Here is an 18538-nt window from a genome sequence, read left to right as displayed (position 1 = left end):
GGCCGGGCCGGGGCTCGCGGGGCCGGGCCGGGGGCGCTCGCGGGGCGGCGCGAGCCCGCGTCCTCCGGCCTCGGGAAGCGCGTGGCCCGACGCGCCTGCAGCAGAGTCCCCACGCGGCCTGCCCGGGCTCGGTGTCCCAGCCCCTTCGGGGCGCCCGGGCCCGACGCGGGGAGGGCGGCGGCGGGGCCCGGGACCGGGAGGGTCGCGGACAGCCATCTTCGCCCCCGGGCGGCCCGGACCGGCCTCCCGCCCCCACAAAGGCCCCGGGGCCGCCGCCTCCTCGGGGCTCCCGAAGGCCGAGGCCCAGCGGAGCGGGACCTGGGAGGGAGCAGCGCGCGGAGGGGACCGGCCTCCCCATCAGGCGGGCGCCGCGGGCCGAAGCGCAGGGGGCCGGACAGCCCCCGACTTGGGCGCCGCGGGGGTCTTCACCCCCTGCCTCCCGCCGACTCCGCGTGAATAGCAAGTAGGGAGACCAGAGCGGCGCGTTCTGGAGCCGGTGCCTCGGCGGCCAAGGGCTCTTTATTCACTCGGTGGGAGGCAGCCATCTCCCTGCCGCGACAGCCCGGCCGGGCGCCCAAGGGAGGCCGCTTCCCTGCACTCACTGGGCTGGCGGTGAGGCCCTGGGGCCTTGGTGGAAGTGACTGGAACAGCCCTGGCCTCGTCTCTCTGCCTCAGGCTGCACAGGAGCCCCTTGCTAGACTTGCAGCCTACTGGCGTGGGCTCCTCTGTGGACGTCTTAGGGCCCTGGGTCCCAGGCGGTTGCTGTGCTCTGGGTACAGGGAGGCGAGCAAGTGTCCTGAGGCCTCACCTGCACAGGTGTTTGGAGCTGGGCAGCACCTGCCTGGTATCTGCCCAGGGGTGGTTCTCCAGGTTGGACCTTGCTGGAGGGGTCGGACTGGCTGGGTCAGTCCATCATGGAGCAGGGGTACCTTTCCCCAGAGCCCTGCCGGGCCTTGGCACCCAGAGTGCAGGCCTGTCCCCACCGGGTCCCTCCCAAACCGTGCAGTTCCTGGGCTGGCCTGGCAGCAGGCCCCACCCCTAACGTGGGGGCCTCTCCATGTGGCCTAGAGTGAGTGGCTGCCGAGTGCCCCCATACCCTGCTTTGGGACCCGCCTTGTTTGGCCTTTGCATTTCCTTTCTGGCTCTTAACAGGCTGGGTACTGGGGCGGTCTCATTCTCTATCTCCCGGAAGGGCCTGCCTGCTCCGCTCTGAGGTCCCCAGACCCCCAGGGATGGCCCAGGAGCACTAGCCGCAGGAGGTTGCAGGGCTGAATCTTGGCCAAATCAAAGCCAAGCACCCCTGCAGAGGCAGCTGATTGCTGGGCACTTGGGGCAGCAGGGCCCCAGAGGTGACAGGCCACTGCCAAAGCCCAGAGCACCCAGCCCCTCCAGCAGGGCAGGGCTCAGGAGCTGGGTCTTAGAGGTCTCTCAGGGGGGCATTCTGGGCCCTGCTCTCAGGCTGTCCGGGTAGGACGGCGGGGAGAGAGGCAGCTAGGCCAGGTCCTGCGCTGAGGCCCCATGGGGAGGTCGGGCGATTCTTGCCAGCGAAACTTGAGCAGCCACCATTTGGGGTGCTGAGGCTGAGGGTGCTGGACTGGGGCTGAGCCTTTGTGGGGCCACGCTGCCCTCCCCACAGAAGAGCCATGGAGGAGGTGGTGATTGCCGGCATGTCTGGGAAGCTGCCCGAGTCGGAGAACTTGGAGGAGTTCTGGGCCAACCTCATTGGCGGTGTGGACATGGTCACAGATGATGACCGGCGGTGGAAAGCTGGTGAGTGGCCGTGGGGATCCACTTGCTCGAGGTGGGAGGTTCAAACTCCACCTCTGTCCCTCAGGCAGCCTCTTGCTGTGCTGTTTTCCAACTGCTGCTGGGGCTGGCCTAACCCCAGTTGCAACTGCAGAGACATTGGTCGCCCACAGGCAAGGCCCGGCTGCAGCCTCTTCCTGGACATGGCGCCAGGATGGCCTGGGGGGGTGGGCTCAGCCTGCCGGAGGCTCCCCAGATGGCTGGGAGGCCGAGGACTGAGCAGGCCTCATCTGCCTATTGGCAGAGAAGCAAGGCTCAGAGCATGGGTGATGGGCTGGGGCCCGAGCCCTCCGGCCACACCGTTCCTTCCTGGATCCTGAGGTGGCAGACAGGACACCAGGTACCCTAGGGAGGCTGGCCTGACTCTCCCACACCCAGTACGATCTCCCGCAGAGCAGCCCTACCTGCCGGACGGGGTGTGAGTCAGCATGGCAGAGCCCAGGCACTGGCCAGGCCAGGCAGAGGGTCCCCTAGCTGTGCCTCACCAAGCTTTGCTCTAGGGCCCTTCTCAGGAGGGGCTGGGGTCCCACGTGGCAGACCTGGCAGCCTGGCCCCTGCTTTGGGGTTCACCATCCGCCCCTCCCCGGGAGCCTGCTTAGCTGCCTGGGCCTCCTGGCTGCAGCTGAGGCTCCATAACTCCACCACGGCCACTGCCAGGGCCTGCACCGTCCCTCAGGTGCCCCTGCCCTCCAGTGGCCCTGGTCAGGGGAGGAAAACGCCTACCGTGTCCTGCAGGGCTCTATGGCCTGCCCCGGCGGTCTGGCAAGCTGAAGGACCTGTCCAAGTTCGACGCCTCCTTCTTCGGGGTGCATCCCAAGCAGGCTCACACGATGGACCCCCAGCTGCGGATGCTGCTGGAAGTCACCTACGAGGCCATTGTGGATGGAGGTGGGTCCTTAGGGCTACTGGCTGGCCTGGGCCGTGCCCCGTGTCCCACAGCCTCTGTAGGGTAGAACGGGACCAGCCCTGCCTTCTGGCCATGTCCCCAGCCTGGTTTGGCCCATGATCTGGAGCCAGCGGGCTCGGGGAGGCGTGGGCGGGTCACGGTTTCACAATTGCATGCCGGAGGTGTCCCAGGTGTGCCCGGTGCCCCAGTTTCCTCACTCCTGACTGGTCCTTGGTCTTGGTCCGGCTGGTCTTGGGGCGAGGGCTGGGATGATAGGCAGAGCAGGAGGCTCTGGAGCAGCCCCTGCGTCCGTCCTTTTGCTGCTACCCCCAGCCCAGCCGCAGGCAGTAGTGGCCGTCCTCTGTGTCCCTCCCGTCCTGCTGTCCCAGCCAACCTGTAGCCCAGGCCCCCCAGGCAGCCTCTGCTCCACCTTTCCCTCCCCTGCTTTGGGGGCCTGCAAGTGGGGAGCCCATCCTTGCCTCTCCACTGTGTGACCTCGGGCTGGGGAACCAGGTTCGTTCCCCCTGCTGGGCGTAGAAGGCCCTCCGGGCGAGAGGGTAAGCCTCGGGAGACCGCCTGGTCCCCTCCCCATCAGTAGGTGCCAGCTGGCCCCTGTCCACCTGGGTGGGCTGGCGGGGGACCCTGGCGGGCTCCATGTCTCTTGGGCCTTTCCTGTTCCCAGGCCCAACCCGCAGATCTTTCTTTCCTGCCAGACATGCGGCCTTTTTCTCCCTGTGTCACCTCTGCCCAGGACAGGTGCCCTTGGAGCTGGGGCACTCCCTGGCCCAGGGGCTCATAGACACTCAGGTGACGCCAGGGCCAAAGGAGTCAGGGACAATGCTGCTCTCTGTCCTCCCACAGCTGCCTCTGGCCGCTTCTGGCGCCCTCTCCTGGGCCCGCCTGTCCTGACGCTCCGTTTCTTCTGACCCGGTTCTTAGTTCTGGGCCCTACTGGGGCTGGCCGCCCGCTGTGGCTCTGCTCTGTACCCTTGGCTGGACACCTCACCCTCCCTGGCCCCTTCCAGAGTCCTGCTGGGAGGGAGCCCCTCTCACCCCAACCGTGAGGCCCAGAGACCAGGCCCCCACCCCCAGAGTGGGCCAGGAGGGCCACAGGCCTGACCACCGTGTTCCTGGCAGGCATCAACCCAGCCTCGCTCCGAGGGACACACACCGGCGTCTGGGTGGGCGTGGGTGGCTCCGAGGCCTCGGAGGCCCTGAGCCGAGACCCTGAGACGCTCCTGGGCTACAGCATGGTGGGCTGCCAGCGTGCCATGATGGCCAACCGGCTGTCCTTCTTCTTCGACTTCAGAGGTGGGTGCCACCCGGGCCTCCCACATGCTAAGCATGAGCTGCAAGACGTGTGTCCAGCGTGTGCTGGGGAGACCCCGCAGGGGTCTGACCTCACTATTCCCAGGGAGGGCCTCCAGCCACATCCCCTGAGCCCATGCTGCCCCGGCCAGGCCCCAGCGCTATGTGCCCTTGTGTGCAGGGCCCAGCCTTGCCCTGGACACGGCCTGCTCCTCGAGCCTGCTGGCCCTGCAGAGCGCCTTCCAGGCCATCCGCAGCGGACAGTGCCCGGCCGCCATCGTGGGGGGCATCAACCTGCTGCTGAAGCCCAACACCTCCGTGCAGTTCATGAAGCTGGGCATGCTCAGCCCCGAAGGCACCTGCAAGTCCTTTGACGACTCAGGTGGGTGTCTCCGCAGACCCCCGAGAGCCCTGCCGGGGAGTCTCTGCCCCCATACCTCCTGCCCAGAGCTCCCAGCAGGAGTGTGGGTGGGCCGAGCCCCACGAGAGGTTCTGCTCTGCCCCAGGGAACGGATATTGCCGCTCAGAGGCCGTGGTGGCCGTCTTGCTGACCAAGAAGTCCCTGGCCCGGCGGGTTTACGCCACCATCCTGAACGCCGGCACCAACACAGATGGCTACAAGGAGCAAGGTGGGCTCTGGGCAGGGGCGGCGGGCGGTGGGTGGCAGGCGGGGATGGCAGCGGCGGGTGCTGAGCCTGAGCCCTCCACAGGCGTGACCTTCCCCTCTGGAGAGTCCCAGGAGCAGCTTATCCGCTCCCTGTACCTGCCAGCTGGGGTGGCCCCCGAGTCCCTCGAGTACATCGAAGCTCATGGCACAGGCACCAAGGTGAAGGCCTGCCTCTGGCCCACGCCCTCCATCCCCTCCGCGCCTGGGCGGCAGCCCGGCTAAAGCCCAACCCCCCCGTGTTCCTGAAGGTGGGCGACCCGCAGGAGCTGAACAGCATCGTGCGAGCCTTGTGTGCCTCCCGCAAAGACCCTCTGCTGGTCGGGTCCACCAAGTCCAACATGGGGCACCCGGAGCCTGCCTCAGGGCTCGCGGCCCTGGCCAAGGTAGGCGGAGTGGGCTCTGTGGGCCCCAGTCCCTGCCCCTCCTCAGGAGGCGGCTGTGCACCGAGGACTCCACACGGCTTCCTGCCTGCCGGGAGCCCCCACGCCCCCTGCTCGTGGGCTGTGCCGGGGCCTGACTGAGCAGAGGCGGAGCGGCTGGGGCAGGGGGGAGCGTGGGCAGCCCCTCGCTGGGTGGGACCTGCAGAGCCCCGCAGAGGAGCAGCTCAGGCGGAAGAGGGAGGGAGGGAGGGAGGCGAATGGCTGTTGAAGTCTCAACAGGCCGTGGGAGCAGACGTCACCCGCCTGTCCTTACAGCTTCCAGACGAACTGGCAGGTGCATGGGGCCCCTTAGGGTGACCCCCAGGAGCACTGGGCTTGGTGACCTGACAGCCAAGGACCCAGGCCCCCACCTCTCACCCCCTTTCGGGAGCTCGTGGTGCCACGCCTGGACGGGGCCTGGCTGCGGGGCCTTAGTGTCCAGCTCCACAGCCAGTCTCTGGTGTCCCTGTCGGGCTGGGAGACGGCAGGGCCCCAGGGGAGGGCCTAGGGCCTAGAATAGGCTGAGCGCCCCACCCAGGGGACCAGTTGGAGGACAGGGCTGAAGCAGCTTGGTCGTCAGACCCCTGCCATGGCGGGACTGGAGTGGGGGCCGGGAAGTGTGTCAGACAGTGTGGCCACCCTGGGCCTGCATGGGGGTCTCCTGGGGAGGCACCTGCACCCGGCTGAGGCCAGCGGCGTGGGAGCCAGGGCAGCCGCCCACCACCACGTGCCCCACAGGTGCTGCTGTCGCTGGAGCACGGGCTGTGGGCCCCCAACCTGCACTTCCACAGCCCCAACCCCGAGATCCCTGCGCTCCTCGACGGGCGGCTGCAGGTGGTGGACCGGCCCCTGCCCGTCCACGGTGGCAACGTGGGCATCAACTCTTTCGGCTTTGGTGGCTCCAATGTGCACGTCATCCTGCAGCCCAACGCACGGCTGCCCCCTGCCCCCGCCCCACACGCAGCCTTGCCCCGCCTGCTGCAGGCCAGTGGGCGCACCCCTGAGGCCGTGCAGGACCTGCTCAAGCAGGGCCAGCAGCACAGCCAGGACCTGGCCTTTGTGTGCATGCTGAACGACATCGCGGCCACGCCTGCGGCCACCATGCCCTTCAGGGGCTATGCCGTGCTGGGCAGCGTGGGCGGTGGCTGGGAGGTGCAGCAGGTGCCTGCCGGCGAGCGCCCACTGTGGTTCATCTGCTCCGGTGAGCCCAGCCTGCAGTCTGGAAGTGTGCGGGGCAGGCCCCTTCCCAGGGCGAGGGTGGCGGGCTGCCACTGGTGGCCGCCTCCCTGACGCGCTTTCTGCACAGGGATGGGCACGCAGTGGTGCGGGATGGGGCTGAGCCTCATGCGCCTGGGCAGCTTCCGCGACTCCATCCTGCGCTCTGATGAGGCTGTGAAGCCGTTGGGCCTGAAGGTGTCGGAGCTGCTGCTGAGCACAGAGGAAAACACCTTCGACGACATCGTCCACGCCTTCGTGAGCCTCACGGCCATCCAGGTGGGGCCCGAGCATCTGTCTGGGCACCTGCCTGGTGCCGGCCGGGGGTCCTGGTCCCATCCAGCCCACGCTGCCCTAGAGCGCCCTGTGGGACACAGTCTGGGTCCTTCACACCAGGTGGTCTGGGAGGGCAGAAGGGGTGGGTGGAGATGGCCCAGGGGTCCGGCCGGCCTCACGCGTCTCGTCCCCGCCCCCAGATCGCCCTGCTGGACCTGCTGAGCTCCATGGGGCTGAGGCCCGACGGCATCATCGGGCACTCCCTGGGTGAGGTGGCCTGTGGCTACGCCGACGGCTGCCTGTCCCAGGAGGAGGCTGTCCTCGCCGCCTACTGGAGGGGCCAGTGCATCAAGGAGGCCAACCTCCCCCCAGGCGCCATGGCGGCCGTGGGTAGGCGCCACCTCCCCCTGCTGCCTTTCGTAGCTCCCCAGGAGCCTGCCTTGTGCCCGTGACCCTGTGTCTGGGGTGCTTGCTGGCGCCATCAGGCCTGAACCTGACCTGCGCGTGTTTCCGTCACACACGAGAGCGGGTGGCGAGACCCCACCCGGCTCTCCCACGTCGGCGCCCGTTCCTGGGCCCTGGGGGCTCACGTGCAGGTCGAGGCTGGAGCGGACTGCAGAGGGCAGCCCAGGCGTCCGCGCGACAGCCCGTCCTGGGGCTGAGGCCCCTGTCCCCAACTGGGCCCCAGGGCGTCGTTACTGCGCTGAGAGCCGGCTCCCCACCTGGGAGACACCTGGGATGGCACCTCCACCCCCGCAATGGCTCCCACGATCACACAGCAGGGGCGAAAGTGCCTCGGGGAGGCTCAGCTTGGCGGCTGTCATTACTGCACCCATCATTACCACTGATGCCCCGGGCGTCTTTGGTGGCAGGGAAGGGCCTACAGGGCAGGACTCGGGGTCCTCACGGCCACCCCCTGAGGCTGGCTCTGCCGTAGGTTTGTCTTGGGAGGAATGTAAGCAGCGCTGCCCCCCTGGCGTGGTGCCTGCCTGTCACAACTCTGAGGACACAGTGACCATCTCGGGACCACAGGTGAGCCCTGTGGCCTTCGCAGGCTCCTCTGTCCTTTGTACCTATCACCGTGTGGACCCTACCCCGTCCCTCCCCATGCCCTTGTGGGCTCCGGGTACCCCCACCTGCTCTGAGACCCGAGCGGGGTGGACTACGTGGCGGTGGGTGCACAGCCCAGGAGAGCTCACCTGGGGCCCTCGACGCCCAGGCCGCGGTGTCCGAGTTCGTGGAGCAGCTGAAGCAGGAGGGCGTGTTTGCCAAGGAGGTGCGGACGGGCGGCATGGCCTTCCACTCCTACTTCATGGAGGCCATCGCACCCACGCTGCTGAAGGCGCTCAAGAAGGTGGGCTGGGCTGGCCGGAGGGCCGGGGTGCCGCTGTCCCTCTGTCCCGCGCCCTCGGTGCTGACCTGGCCGTGTGCACAGGTGATCCGGGAGCCGCAGCCCCGCTCCGCGCGCTGGCTCAGCACCTCCATCCCCGAGGCGCAGTGGCGGGACAGCCTGGCGCGCACGTCCTCCGCCGAGTACAACGTGAACAACCTGGTGAGCCCCGTGCTGTTCCAGGAGGCGCTGCGGCATGTCCCCGAGCACGCGGTGGTGCTGGAGATCGCTCCCCACGCGCTGCTGCAGGTAGGCGTGCCCGGCCCGCGCGGGGGTGCTGGTCCAGGCGGGCGAGGGGCGGCAGGTTACCCAGCGCGCTCCCGTCCACAGGCTGTGCTCAAGCGTGGCCTCAAGCCCAGCTGCACCATCGTGCCCCTGATGAAGAAGGACCACAGGGACAACCTGGAGTTCTTGCTGGCCGGCATGGGCAAGGTCCACCTCGCAGGGTGGGTCCCCTCCCCGCCCCACACTCCTGGGGGCCGCACGGCCCTTTCTCCCCGGGACCAGGGAACGGTGGGCGGTGCAAACGGCTGGGAGCCCCTCGCTGGCCCAGGCTAGCAGCGGGTGGGCTGGACCCAGAGCCCGTGGGTGCCCTGAGCCCTGGTCCCCCCCGGCTGAGCCGGCTCCCCAGGCCCTGGGGAAGGCCAGGTGTGCCACTCACCTCCCTCCCCCTGCCAGCATTGACGTCAACCCCAACGCCTTATTCCCGCCCGTGGAGTTCCCGGCCCCCCGGGGAACGCCCCTCATCTCCCCGCACATCAAGTGGGATCACAGCCAGACGTGGGACGTGCCTGCTGCGGAGGACTTCCCCAACGGCTCCAGCTCCTCCTCGGCCACCGTCTACAGCATCGGTGAGCCAGGCCCAGGGCTGGCGGGTGGGTGGGCCGGAAGGCTGCCCCTCCCTGCGCGAGCCAGCGCTGAGGCCGTGCCCACCTGCAGACGCCAGCCCCGAGTCTCCCGACCACTACCTGGTGGACCACTGCATCGACGGCCGCGTCATCTTCCCTGCCACTGGCTACCTGCACCTGGTCTGGAAGACACTGGCCCGCACGCTGGGCCTGGCTGTGGAGCAGATGCCTGTGGTGTTCGAGGACGTGACCATACACCAGGCCACCATCCTGCCCAAGACGGGTGAGGGACACCCCCCGGGCCAGAGGCGGGGGTGGCTGGGGGAGGGGCTGCTGACCTCTAGCCTCTGACCCCCGCTGCCCCACAGGGACTGTGCCCCTGGAGGTGCGGCTCCTGGAGGCCTCCCGCGCCTTTGAGGTGTCCGAGAACGGCAACCTGATAGTGAGCGGTGAGTGGGGCGGCGGCCAAGGCGTGTGCTGGAGGGGCTGCCTGCGGCCATGCTGCCCGCCAGCCCACTCAGGCCCCTCTGTGCCTGCCCGCAGGGAAGGTGTACCAGTGGGAGGACCCCGACCCCACGATTTTCGACCACCCAGAAGACCTTGCCGCCGCCAACCCCGGGGCCTTCCGCCTGACGCAGGCGGACTCATACAAGGAGCTGCGTCTGCGCGGCTACGACTACGGCCCCCACTTCCAGGGCATCTTGGACGCCAGCCTCGAAGGTGGGGCAGGAGGCGGGAGGGGCTGTGCTGCGGCTCAGCCAGGTGGGAGGGTGGCTGTGGGGCGCCGGGCCCTGGCAGGTGTGCGCGTGGCCACGGCCCGCGTGCCGAGGCGCCCCGCTGAGCGGACCGGGCTGTCTATGCAGGCACCTCGGGCCGGCTGCTGTGGAGGGACAGCTGGGTGACCTTCCTGGACACCATGCTGCAGGTGTTCATCCTGGCCTCTGGCCAGCGCAGCCTACTGCTGCCCACCCGCATCACCGCCATCCGCATCGACCCCGCCACCCACCAGCGGAAGGTGTACCCACTGCAGGGCGAGGCCCAAGGTAGCACGGCCCCCAGTCCCCAGCCCCGGCCCTGTGCCCACGGCGCCCCTCGCCTGCGCTCACCCGCCCGTCCCCACAGCGGTTGACGTGGTGGTGAACAGCTGTCTGAACAGCATGGTGGCCGGAGGCGCCCACATCATGGGGCTCCACGCCTCGGCAGCCCCACGCCGGCAGCAGGAGCAGCTGGCACCCACCGTGGAGAAGTTCTGCTTCACGCCTCACGTGGAGGACGGGTGCCTGTCCGCGAGCACCGCCCTGCAGGAGGAGCTGCAGCTGTGCAAGGGTGAGGCTCCGCCCTGCCCTTCCTGCCCTGCCCTGTGGCGAGCCGCCAGCCCTCCCTGGCCCGTTGGTGCTTCTGGCGACGGGGAGCTCGTCACTTCCCAAGACAGCCGTTGCCGGACACGTCTCAGTTCTCCTTCAAGTAGACCCCAGCCTGCCTCCCCAAGGGGCCTGTCTCCAGCGCCCCTGGCCTGACTCCATCCTGGCCATAGCTGGAGCAGCTGCCTCCCCCAACGTTGTGGTCATCCTTATCAACTGTTTCTGTCTCAAAGGGATTTGGGGACAAAAATGAGATGTGGTTCCCTCCTGGCTGTGGCGCCAGCCACCACCCAGTACAGACCAATCCACTGGGGCCAGTACCCTGGGCTGATGTGTGGGAGACCTTGGCTCGGGGTGGGGGTGGGGACGGGCACGGAACATCGGGGGGCTTATGCTGGGGAGGAGTCAGGGTCCCAGGACAGGGCCAGTGGCACCCCAGGAGGGCCAGATGGGTCCAAGTCCCCACCTCAAGCAGAGTCTTGCTGCTGGGGCCTCAGGCAGCATCAGGCCGTCTCTCTCTCCCCAGGGTTGGCGCAGGCCCTGCAGGCCAAGGTGACCCAGCAGGGGCTGAAGATGGCAGGGCCAGGGCTGCAGGGGGCCCAAGCCCCCCGGGAACCCCCCCAGCAGGGGCTGCCGCGGCTACTGTGGGCTGCATGTCAGCTGCAGCTCAACGGGAGCCTACAGCTGGAGCTGGCCCAGGAGAGGCCCCTGTTGCCAGAGGACCCCCTGCTCTGCGGCCTGCTGGACGCCCCGGCGCTCAAGGCCTGCGTGGACACTGCCCTGGAGAACATGGCCAGCCCCAGGATGAAGGTGGTCGAGGTAGGTGTCGGCTGGGCTGTGCCACGTGCATGGACAGAGCCAGGTCAGACCAGACCGCAGGGCAGTGAGATGCCCTGGCGGCCCCTGCAGCTGTCTCGTGCGTCCCTCACGCCTGCGTCCGTTCCATCCTGTACGACTGGGGGCCGCCGCCACGTCAGGTGTCCAGGAGGTGGCACAGATGTGGGGCCAGCTGGTCGTGTCCACACAGCAGCTCTGGGACCTGGGGCTCTGAGAGTCACTGCAGACCAGGCCCCTGAGAGCACAGGCAGGCGGCATCTGTGCCATCATCCGTGGGCTCAGCTGGCGACTGTGCCCCTATGGACATCTGCCTGGCCCCAGGTCAAGGACACTTCCCTGGCCCCGGGCTGCTCCCAGAAGATGTTCCCCCACACCAGGTGCTGGCCGGCCACGGACACCTGTATTCCCGCATCCCGGGCCTGCTCAACACCCAGCCGATGCTGCAGCTGAGCTACACGGCCACCGACCGCCACCCCCAGGCCCTGGAGGCTGCGCAGCCCAAGCTGCAGCAGTTTGACGTCGCCCAGGCGCAGTGGGACCCAGCAGAGCCTGCGCCCAGCAGCCTGGGCACCAGTGACCTCCTGGTGTGCAACTGTGCTGTGGCTGCCCTCGGGGACCCAGCCTCAGCCCTCGGCCACATGGCGGCTGCCGTCCGAGAGGGCGGCTTCCTGCTGCTGCACACCCTGCTCAGGGGACACCCCCTCGGGGACACCGTGGCCTTTCTCTCCTCCTCTGAGCCACAGCTCACGCAGGGCCTCTTGAGCCAGGTGCGCTGCTGGGCAGGGGTGCCGGGGGTCAGGGCAAGGCCAGGCCGGCCGGGTCTGACCGCCACCTGCACACAGGAAGAGTGGGAGAGCCTGTTCACGAGGACGTCGCTGCGCCTGGTGGGCCTGAAGAAGTCCTTCTACGGCTCTGCGCTCTTCTTGTGCCGCCGGCCCGCCACGCAGGACAGCCCCATCTTCCTGCCCGTGGAGGACACTAGCTTCCGATGGGTGGACTCTCTGAAGGTCAGCCCCCACCTGGGCTCCCAGGCCCCGGGACCCGCTAACCTGGCGCGCGTGCACGGTGTACGTAGCCCGAGGCCATCCTAGCATCTGACCTTCCCCTCGTCCCATAGAACATTCTGGCCGACGACTCCCCGCGGCCCGTGTGGCTGAAGGCCGTCAACTGCACCACCTCAGGCGTGGTGGGCTTGGTGAACTGTCTCCGCAAAGAGTCCGGCGGACACCGGATCCGGTAGGTGCCCCTCCCCTCCCCCTCCTCCTCCCCCTCCCCCTCCTCCCTGTGCGGCCCTCTCACCGCCTCTGGCCGCCCACAGGTGCATCTTGCTGTCCAACCTGAGCAGCACATCCCGTGTCCCCGAGGTGGACCCAGGCTCGGCAGAGCTGCGGAAGGTGCTGCAGGGGGACCTGGTGATGAACATCTACCGCGATGGGGCCTGGGGGGCCTTCCGCCACTTCCCACTGGAGAAGGGTGAGCCCCTAAACACCACCCTGCCGCCTCCCAGGCTCCTTGCGTGGAGGGGGAACCGGAGACCCTGGCCGGGAAGGCCCCGGGCAGCTCCCTTTCCTGTTCTGCAGACAAGCCGGAGGAGCAGACGGCGCACGCGTTCGTGAACGTGCTCACCCGCGGGGACCTCTCCTCCATCCGCTGGGTCTGCTCCCCGCTGCGCCACGCCCCGCCCAGCAGCCCCGACGCCCAGCTCTGCACGGTCTACTACGCCTCGCTCAACTTCCGAGACGTCATGCTGGCCACGGGCAAGCTGTCCCCTGATGCGATCCCAGGTACGGGGCATACAGCCTGGGCTGGGCAGGGCCAGGCACTCTCCGGTGAAGTCCGACACCAGAGCCTGCCGGGCACCTGGCAGGGGTCCCGGGGGCCTGGGCTGGCACCTCAGGGCCCCGCCCTGGGCTCATCACCACCTCCTTCCAGGGAAGTGGGCTTCGCGGGACTGCATGCTAGGCATGGAGTTCTCGGGCCGAGACTCCAGCGGCAAGCGCGTGATGGGGCTGGTGCCCGCCGAGGGCCTGGCCACATCTGTCCAGCTGTCCCCGGACTTCCTCTGGGACGTGCCTTCCAGCTGGTGAGTGTGTCAGCCGGATGGGGCCCAGGGCACCCAGGGGCGTCAGCAGAAACAGCCAGGCCGAGTTGACCTTGTGACCCACCCCCAGGACTCTGGAGGAGGCGGCTTCGGTGCCCGTTGTCTACACCACGGCCTACTATTCGCTGGTGGTGCGTGGGCGCATGCGGCGCGGGGAGACAGTGCTCATCCACTCAGGCTCGGGCGGCGTGGGCCAGGCTGCCATCACAATCGCCCTCAGTCTGGGCTGCCGCGTCTTCACCACCGTGGGTGAGGCCCCCAGCCCCGCAGTGCCCCTGGCCCCCCAGTCCCGGCCCCCCAGTGCCCCCAGCCCCACTCACCAACGCCCCCACCCCCAGGCTCTGCGGAGAAGCGGGCGTATCTCCAGGCCAGGTTTCCTGAGCTCGACAGCAGCAGCTTCGCCAACTCGCGGGACACGTCGTTCGAGCAGCACGTGCTGCGACACACAGGCGGGAGGGGTGAGCAGTGCGGCCAGCCCCACCCCGCTGGACTGCCGTGGGTGCTGGTCAGCGGGTGTGACTGTGGGGACCCCTCTGTCCCCCAGGAGTTGACCTGGTCCTGAACTCCTTGGCGGAGGAGAAGCTGCAGGCCAGCGTGAGGTGCTTGGCGCAGCACGGCCGCTTCCTGGAGATCGGCAAATTCGACCTCTCCAACAACCACCCGCTGGGCATGGCCATCTTCCTGAAGAACGTGACCTTCCACGGCATCCTGCTGGACGCGCTCTTCGAGGAGGCCAGCGACGACTGGCGGGAGGTGGCGGCACTCCTGCGGGCCGGCATCCGCGACGGCGTGGTGCAGCCCCTCAAGTGCACCGTGTTCCCCAAGGCCCAGGTGGAGGGCGCTTTCCGCTACATGGCGCAGGGGAAGCACATCGGCAAGGTCGTCATCCAGGTGAGGCAGGGACCCTGGGCGCCCGCCTCCCACCCTCCCGCAGCGCCTGAGCCGGGGATGTCGCTTGGTGCAGGTGCGACCAGAGGAGCCAGAGGCAGCACCGCAGCGGGTGGAGCCCACCCTGATGGCGGCCGTCGCCAAGACCTTCTGTGCAGCCCATAAGAGTTACGTCATCGCCGGCGGCTTGGGTGGTTTCGGTCTGGAGCTGGCCCAGTGGCTGGTTCTGCGGGGAGCCCAAAAGCTGGTGCTGACCTCCCGCTCTGGGATCCGGACAGGTGAGCAGTCCGGGGAACCTGGGGCCAGCCAGGGACGGGACTTGCTCCTGCTGCCTGAACCTTTCCCGCCAGCCGTCCTTCTGCACACTGACAGCTCCTAGGCCATGTTCCCTCTGTCCCTCTCTGTCCCCCTTATTGGAAGGGGCTTGGGTGCGGTCCCCCAACTCCCAAGCTGGTGTCTGGGGAGGGCTGTGCACCTGCCCCCTGCCTGGCCACTGCCCATGTCCTACAGGCTACCAGGCCAAGCAGGTCCGTGAGTGGAGGCGCCAGGGCGTGCAGGTGCTGGTGTCCGCCAGCAACGCCAGCTCGCTGGAGGGGGCCCGGGCCCTCATCGCCGAGGCCACACAGCTCGGGCCCGTGGGAGCTGTCTTCAACCTGGCGATGGTGAGGGGGACCCCACGGCAGAGCCTTCCACAGCCCCGAGCCCGGGGTAGCCCCTGGGCGGGGGTGCCGCCGAGCCCTGCAGGTGCTGAGGACCCCTCCCCCCAGGTGCTGAGAGACGCCATGCTGGAGAACCAGACGCCTGAGTCCTTCCAGGACGTCAGCAAGCCCAAGTACAGCGGCACCCTGAACCTGGACAGGTGGGCGCAGCCCCCGCCACACGGCCTCTCCCAGCCCACGCGTCCAAACGGGGCTCCCGGGGTGCTGGCTGGCAGGCAGTGACACAGGTGCCCACAGGGTGACCCGAGAGGCATGTCCTGAACTAGACTACTTCGTGGCCTTCTCCTCGGTGAGCTGTGGTCGTGGCAACGCTGGCCAGACCAACTACGGCTTTGCCAACTCCTCCATGGAGCGCATCTGCGAGAAGCGCCGGCACGACGGCCTCCCAGGTGGGTCTCCAGCCCCACCCGGCCCACCCCACCTTCCCCACCCGCCAAGGCCCCAGCCCACCGGCCCCCTCGCCCGCAGGCCTGGCCGTGCAGTGGGGTGCTGTCGGCGACGTGGGCATCGTGCTGGAGGCCATGGGCACCAACGACACGGTCATCGGCGGGACGCTGCCCCAGCGCATCATCTCCTGCCTGGAGGTGCTGGACCTCTTCCTGCACCAGCCCTACGCTGTCCTGAGCAGCTTCGTGTTGGCTGAGAAGAAGACCGCCGCCCACAGGGACAGGGACGGCCAGCAGGACCTGGTGAAGGCCGTGGCGCACATCCTGGGTGAGCCTGAGGCCTCGGGGTCTGGGGGCAGCGAGGGCGGCCCAGGAAGGTCGCAGACGCAGCTCTGTGTGCCATGGGTGCCCACCTGAGCGGGACGAGCTTGCTCCTGAGGGTCACACACAGCAGGCTGCAGAGCTGGGCCGTGGCCGTAACCATGGCAACAGTGCCCAAGGCTCAGCACCCCCAGAGCCGTCCCCACGCCCCCTCCCGATTTGCCGACCAAGGCCTCCCTTCCAGGCATCCGAGACCTGGCTGGCGTAAACCTGGACAGCTCGCTGGCAGACCTGGGGCTGGACTCGCTCATGAGCGTGGAGGTGCGCCAGACCCTGGAGCGCGAGCACGACCTGGTGCTGTCCATGCGCGAGGTGCGGCAGCTCACGCTCCGGAAGCTGCAAGAGCTGTCCTCCACGGGTGACACAGCCAACGGTACACGCAGGCGGCCTGGCGGGGGGCAGGGACCCCGGGGTGTGTCCCAGCAGGGGCCCGCACTGTGTGTCCTCCCGTGTGTCCTGGAGTCTGAGTCCAGCACGGCCTAACGTCTGCCCGCGTCCTCAGAGTCGGTGACCCCCACACCCAAGGACAGCCCGGCCCGGCAGCAGGCCCAGCTGAACCTGAGCGCCCTGCTGGTGAACCCCGAGGCCCCCACCTTGACACGGCTCAACACGGTGCAGAGCTCCGAGCGGCCCCTCTTCCTGGTGCACCCCATCGAGGGCTCCACTGCCGTGTTCCACAGCTTGGCCGCCAAGCTCAGCATCCCCACCTACGGCCTGCAGTGCACCCGAGGTACGCCGCTGCCCGGGGCCTCGTCGGGGTGAGACAGCCGTGGCCGGGCTGCCCATGGGGCCCGAGCGCTTCCTGGCCTGCAGCCGCGCCCCCAACCGCTGGGTGCTGTCTCTGCAGCTGCGCCGCTGGACAGCATCCACAGCCTCGCCGCCTACTACATCGACTGCATCAGGCAGGTGCAGCCCGAAGGGCCGTACCGCGTCGCCGGCTACTCCTACGGAGCCTGCGTGGCCTTTGAGATGTGCTCCCAGCTGCAGGCCCAGCAGAGCCCGGCCCCCGCCCACAACAGCCTCTTCCTGTTCGACGGCTCTCACACCTACGTGGTGGCCTACACCCAGGTGAGAGCCAGGCCAGCTCCCCACCTGCTCCCGGCTTTGGGTGGCTGTCAGCCCGGAGGTCCTGGCCACCCTCAGCCCCGCATAGCAGCCTCTCCCCTCACAGAGCTACCGTGCCAAGCTGACGCCAGGCTGCGAGGCCGAGGCTGAGACGGAGGCCATTTGCTTCTTCGTGCAGCAGTTCACGGACGCCGAGCACAGCAGGGTCAGGCCAGGGCGCTCTGGGGCCCAAAGAGCTCGGGGGAAGGGGTGGCAGGGCTGGGAGGGGGCCCCAGGGAGGTGTCCAGCCTGGTCAGAGCCCACTCCTGCAGGTACTGGAGGCGCTGCTGCCACTGAAGGGCCTGGAGGAGCGCGTGGCAGCTGCCGTGGACCTGATCACCAAGAGCCACCACGGCTTGGACCGCCAGGAGCTGAGCTTCGCCGCGCTGTCCTTCTACCACAAGCTGCGTGCTGCTGAGCAGTACACACCCAAGGCCAAGTACCACGGCAACGTCACACTGCTGCGCGCCAAGACGGGCGGTGCCTACGGCGAGGACCTGGGCGCAGACTACAACCTCTCCCAGGTGCGCGGGGGGCGGGCAGGGTGGCGGTCGCCGGGAGTGGGCGGTCGCCGGGAGTGGGCGGTCGCCGGGAGTGGGCAGCCTCCGGCTCACGGGCACACCCCACAGGTGTGCGACGGGAAGGTGTCCGTGCACGTCATCGAGGGAGACCACCGCACGCTGCTGGAGGGCAGCGGCCTGGAGTCCATCGTGGGCATCATCCACAGCTCCCTGGCCGAGCCCCGCGTGAGCGTGCGGGAGGGCTAGGCCCGCCCCTCCACAGACCGCGCTGCGCCCACTCACCTGGCCGCGCTATGGGCCAGGAGGGTCCTGCCGGTGGGACCCTGCCCCCGCGGCTGCTAGAAGTAGGCTGTCACACTGCATCCTCCCCACCCGCCACCTCCCACAGGCGTGCGGGGCGCGGGGACCCCAGAGCTGTCGACTCGGAGACGCCCGTCTGTGAAGAGCCGGCGTGGCCCGCAGGAGCCGGGCTGACCCTTTTGTGCCAAGTGGTCTTTGCCGCTTGCTTGGTTTGTTGTTTTTCCACTTGAATTCGCATATTTATTGCGTCACTGGTGAAGCCGCCCACATGAAGGTCCCGGGCAGCGTCCACTCTGCACCTCCTGTGCACACAGGTGGCCGCCCAGGCCTGCTGGCTGAGCCTCCTCGGCCGGCCCTGCCCACTGTGTGGAGGCCATGGGACAGTCCGTCCCCACGGAACAGGACGGGCCTGGGTGCCCCGGCTGCCCCATGAAGCAGGCCTGGCCCTGCGGACCGCACCGGGCACCTGCTCCGTGACGTCTGTGTCTGTGTTGGACACAGTTCCGACTGCTGCTCAGAGTCTGAATTCACTGTAACGTCAGTGCAGAGGCCCGTGTCTGACCCTGTTCGTTTTATACCAGTTTGGTAAAACTGCTGCTCCAGATGTCTCGTCCCCAAGCCCCACAATTAAACCGCACGTGAGCTCTGGCTTCGTGGCATCTTTCTTTCCTGCCGCTGACCAGCCGCCGCAAGTTCCAGCTCCAGCCCACTGGGTCACGGGGACGCCCTCTGCCCTCCGGGACCTGGGGCATAGCTCCCACGTGCCAGAGTGTACACAGCTGCAGGGCGTGGGCCAGGGGGTCGGCACACTAAGGACACAGCCCAGAGCTGGCCGCGGCCCTGCCCAGGCACAGTCGGGAGGGAGGGACAGGGCGGTGTGTGGCACACGTCGGGAAGCCGCCCCGCCGCTGTGGGCTGGCAAGTGGGAAGCCCACGGGGCCTGGAGACTCGGCCTGAGCTGACACTGCCGTGTTGGAAGAATTTTTTTTTTTAAGGCTAGTCAGTGAAGCAGTGGGGATGGAGAAGGAACAAAGGAATCTGTTACTACTTGTGATCGATCAGTCATGAACACCATAGTTAGCAGAATCACTCAGTTTTGTCTTGGGGGCTTCGGCTGGTTGGACGA

The 18538-nt window shown here is 68.3% G+C and overlaps 1 protein-coding gene across 1 annotated transcript; it reads left to right on the top strand.

Moving 5' to 3' along the window:
- The first annotated feature begins 1643 nt into the window (after positions 1-1643).
- FASN (fatty acid synthase) lies at positions 1644-18055 on the top strand. Its single transcript, XM_012656444.1, has 41 exons — positions 1644-1770; positions 2542-2694; positions 3829-4002; positions 4181-4381; positions 4506-4628; positions 4710-4825; positions 4915-5049; positions 5824-6286; positions 6392-6579; positions 6777-6966; positions 7514-7608; positions 7796-7930; positions 8012-8215; positions 8297-8412; positions 8645-8817; positions 8906-9097; positions 9183-9263; positions 9358-9534; positions 9678-9857; positions 9937-10140; positions 10702-10994; positions 11390-11779; positions 11855-12019; positions 12130-12248; positions 12331-12485; positions 12593-12796; positions 12945-13095; positions 13184-13362; positions 13452-13571; positions 13658-14004; positions 14078-14279; positions 14512-14663; positions 14769-14860; positions 14958-15109; positions 15189-15434; positions 15672-15860; positions 15990-16217; positions 16335-16555; positions 16659-16757; positions 16864-17115; positions 17221-18055. Exons 1-41 carry the CDS (start codon positions 1644-1646, stop codon positions 17356-17358), a joined length of 7521 nt encoding a protein of 2506 aa, XP_012511898.1. The 3' UTR covers positions 17359-18055.
- The last annotated feature ends 483 nt before the right edge of the window (positions 18056-18538 follow it).

This window comes from Propithecus coquereli, unplaced genomic scaffold (assembly GCF_000956105.1).
Source record: "Propithecus coquereli isolate 6110/MARCELLA unplaced genomic scaffold, Pcoq_1.0 Scaffold501, whole genome shotgun sequence".
In the NCBI taxonomy this organism is placed as follows: Eukaryota; Metazoa; Chordata; class Mammalia; order Primates; family Indriidae; genus Propithecus; species Propithecus coquereli.
The sequence above is the reverse complement of the archived record's forward strand: the minus strand, read 5'-3'. Positions and strand labels throughout refer to the sequence as shown.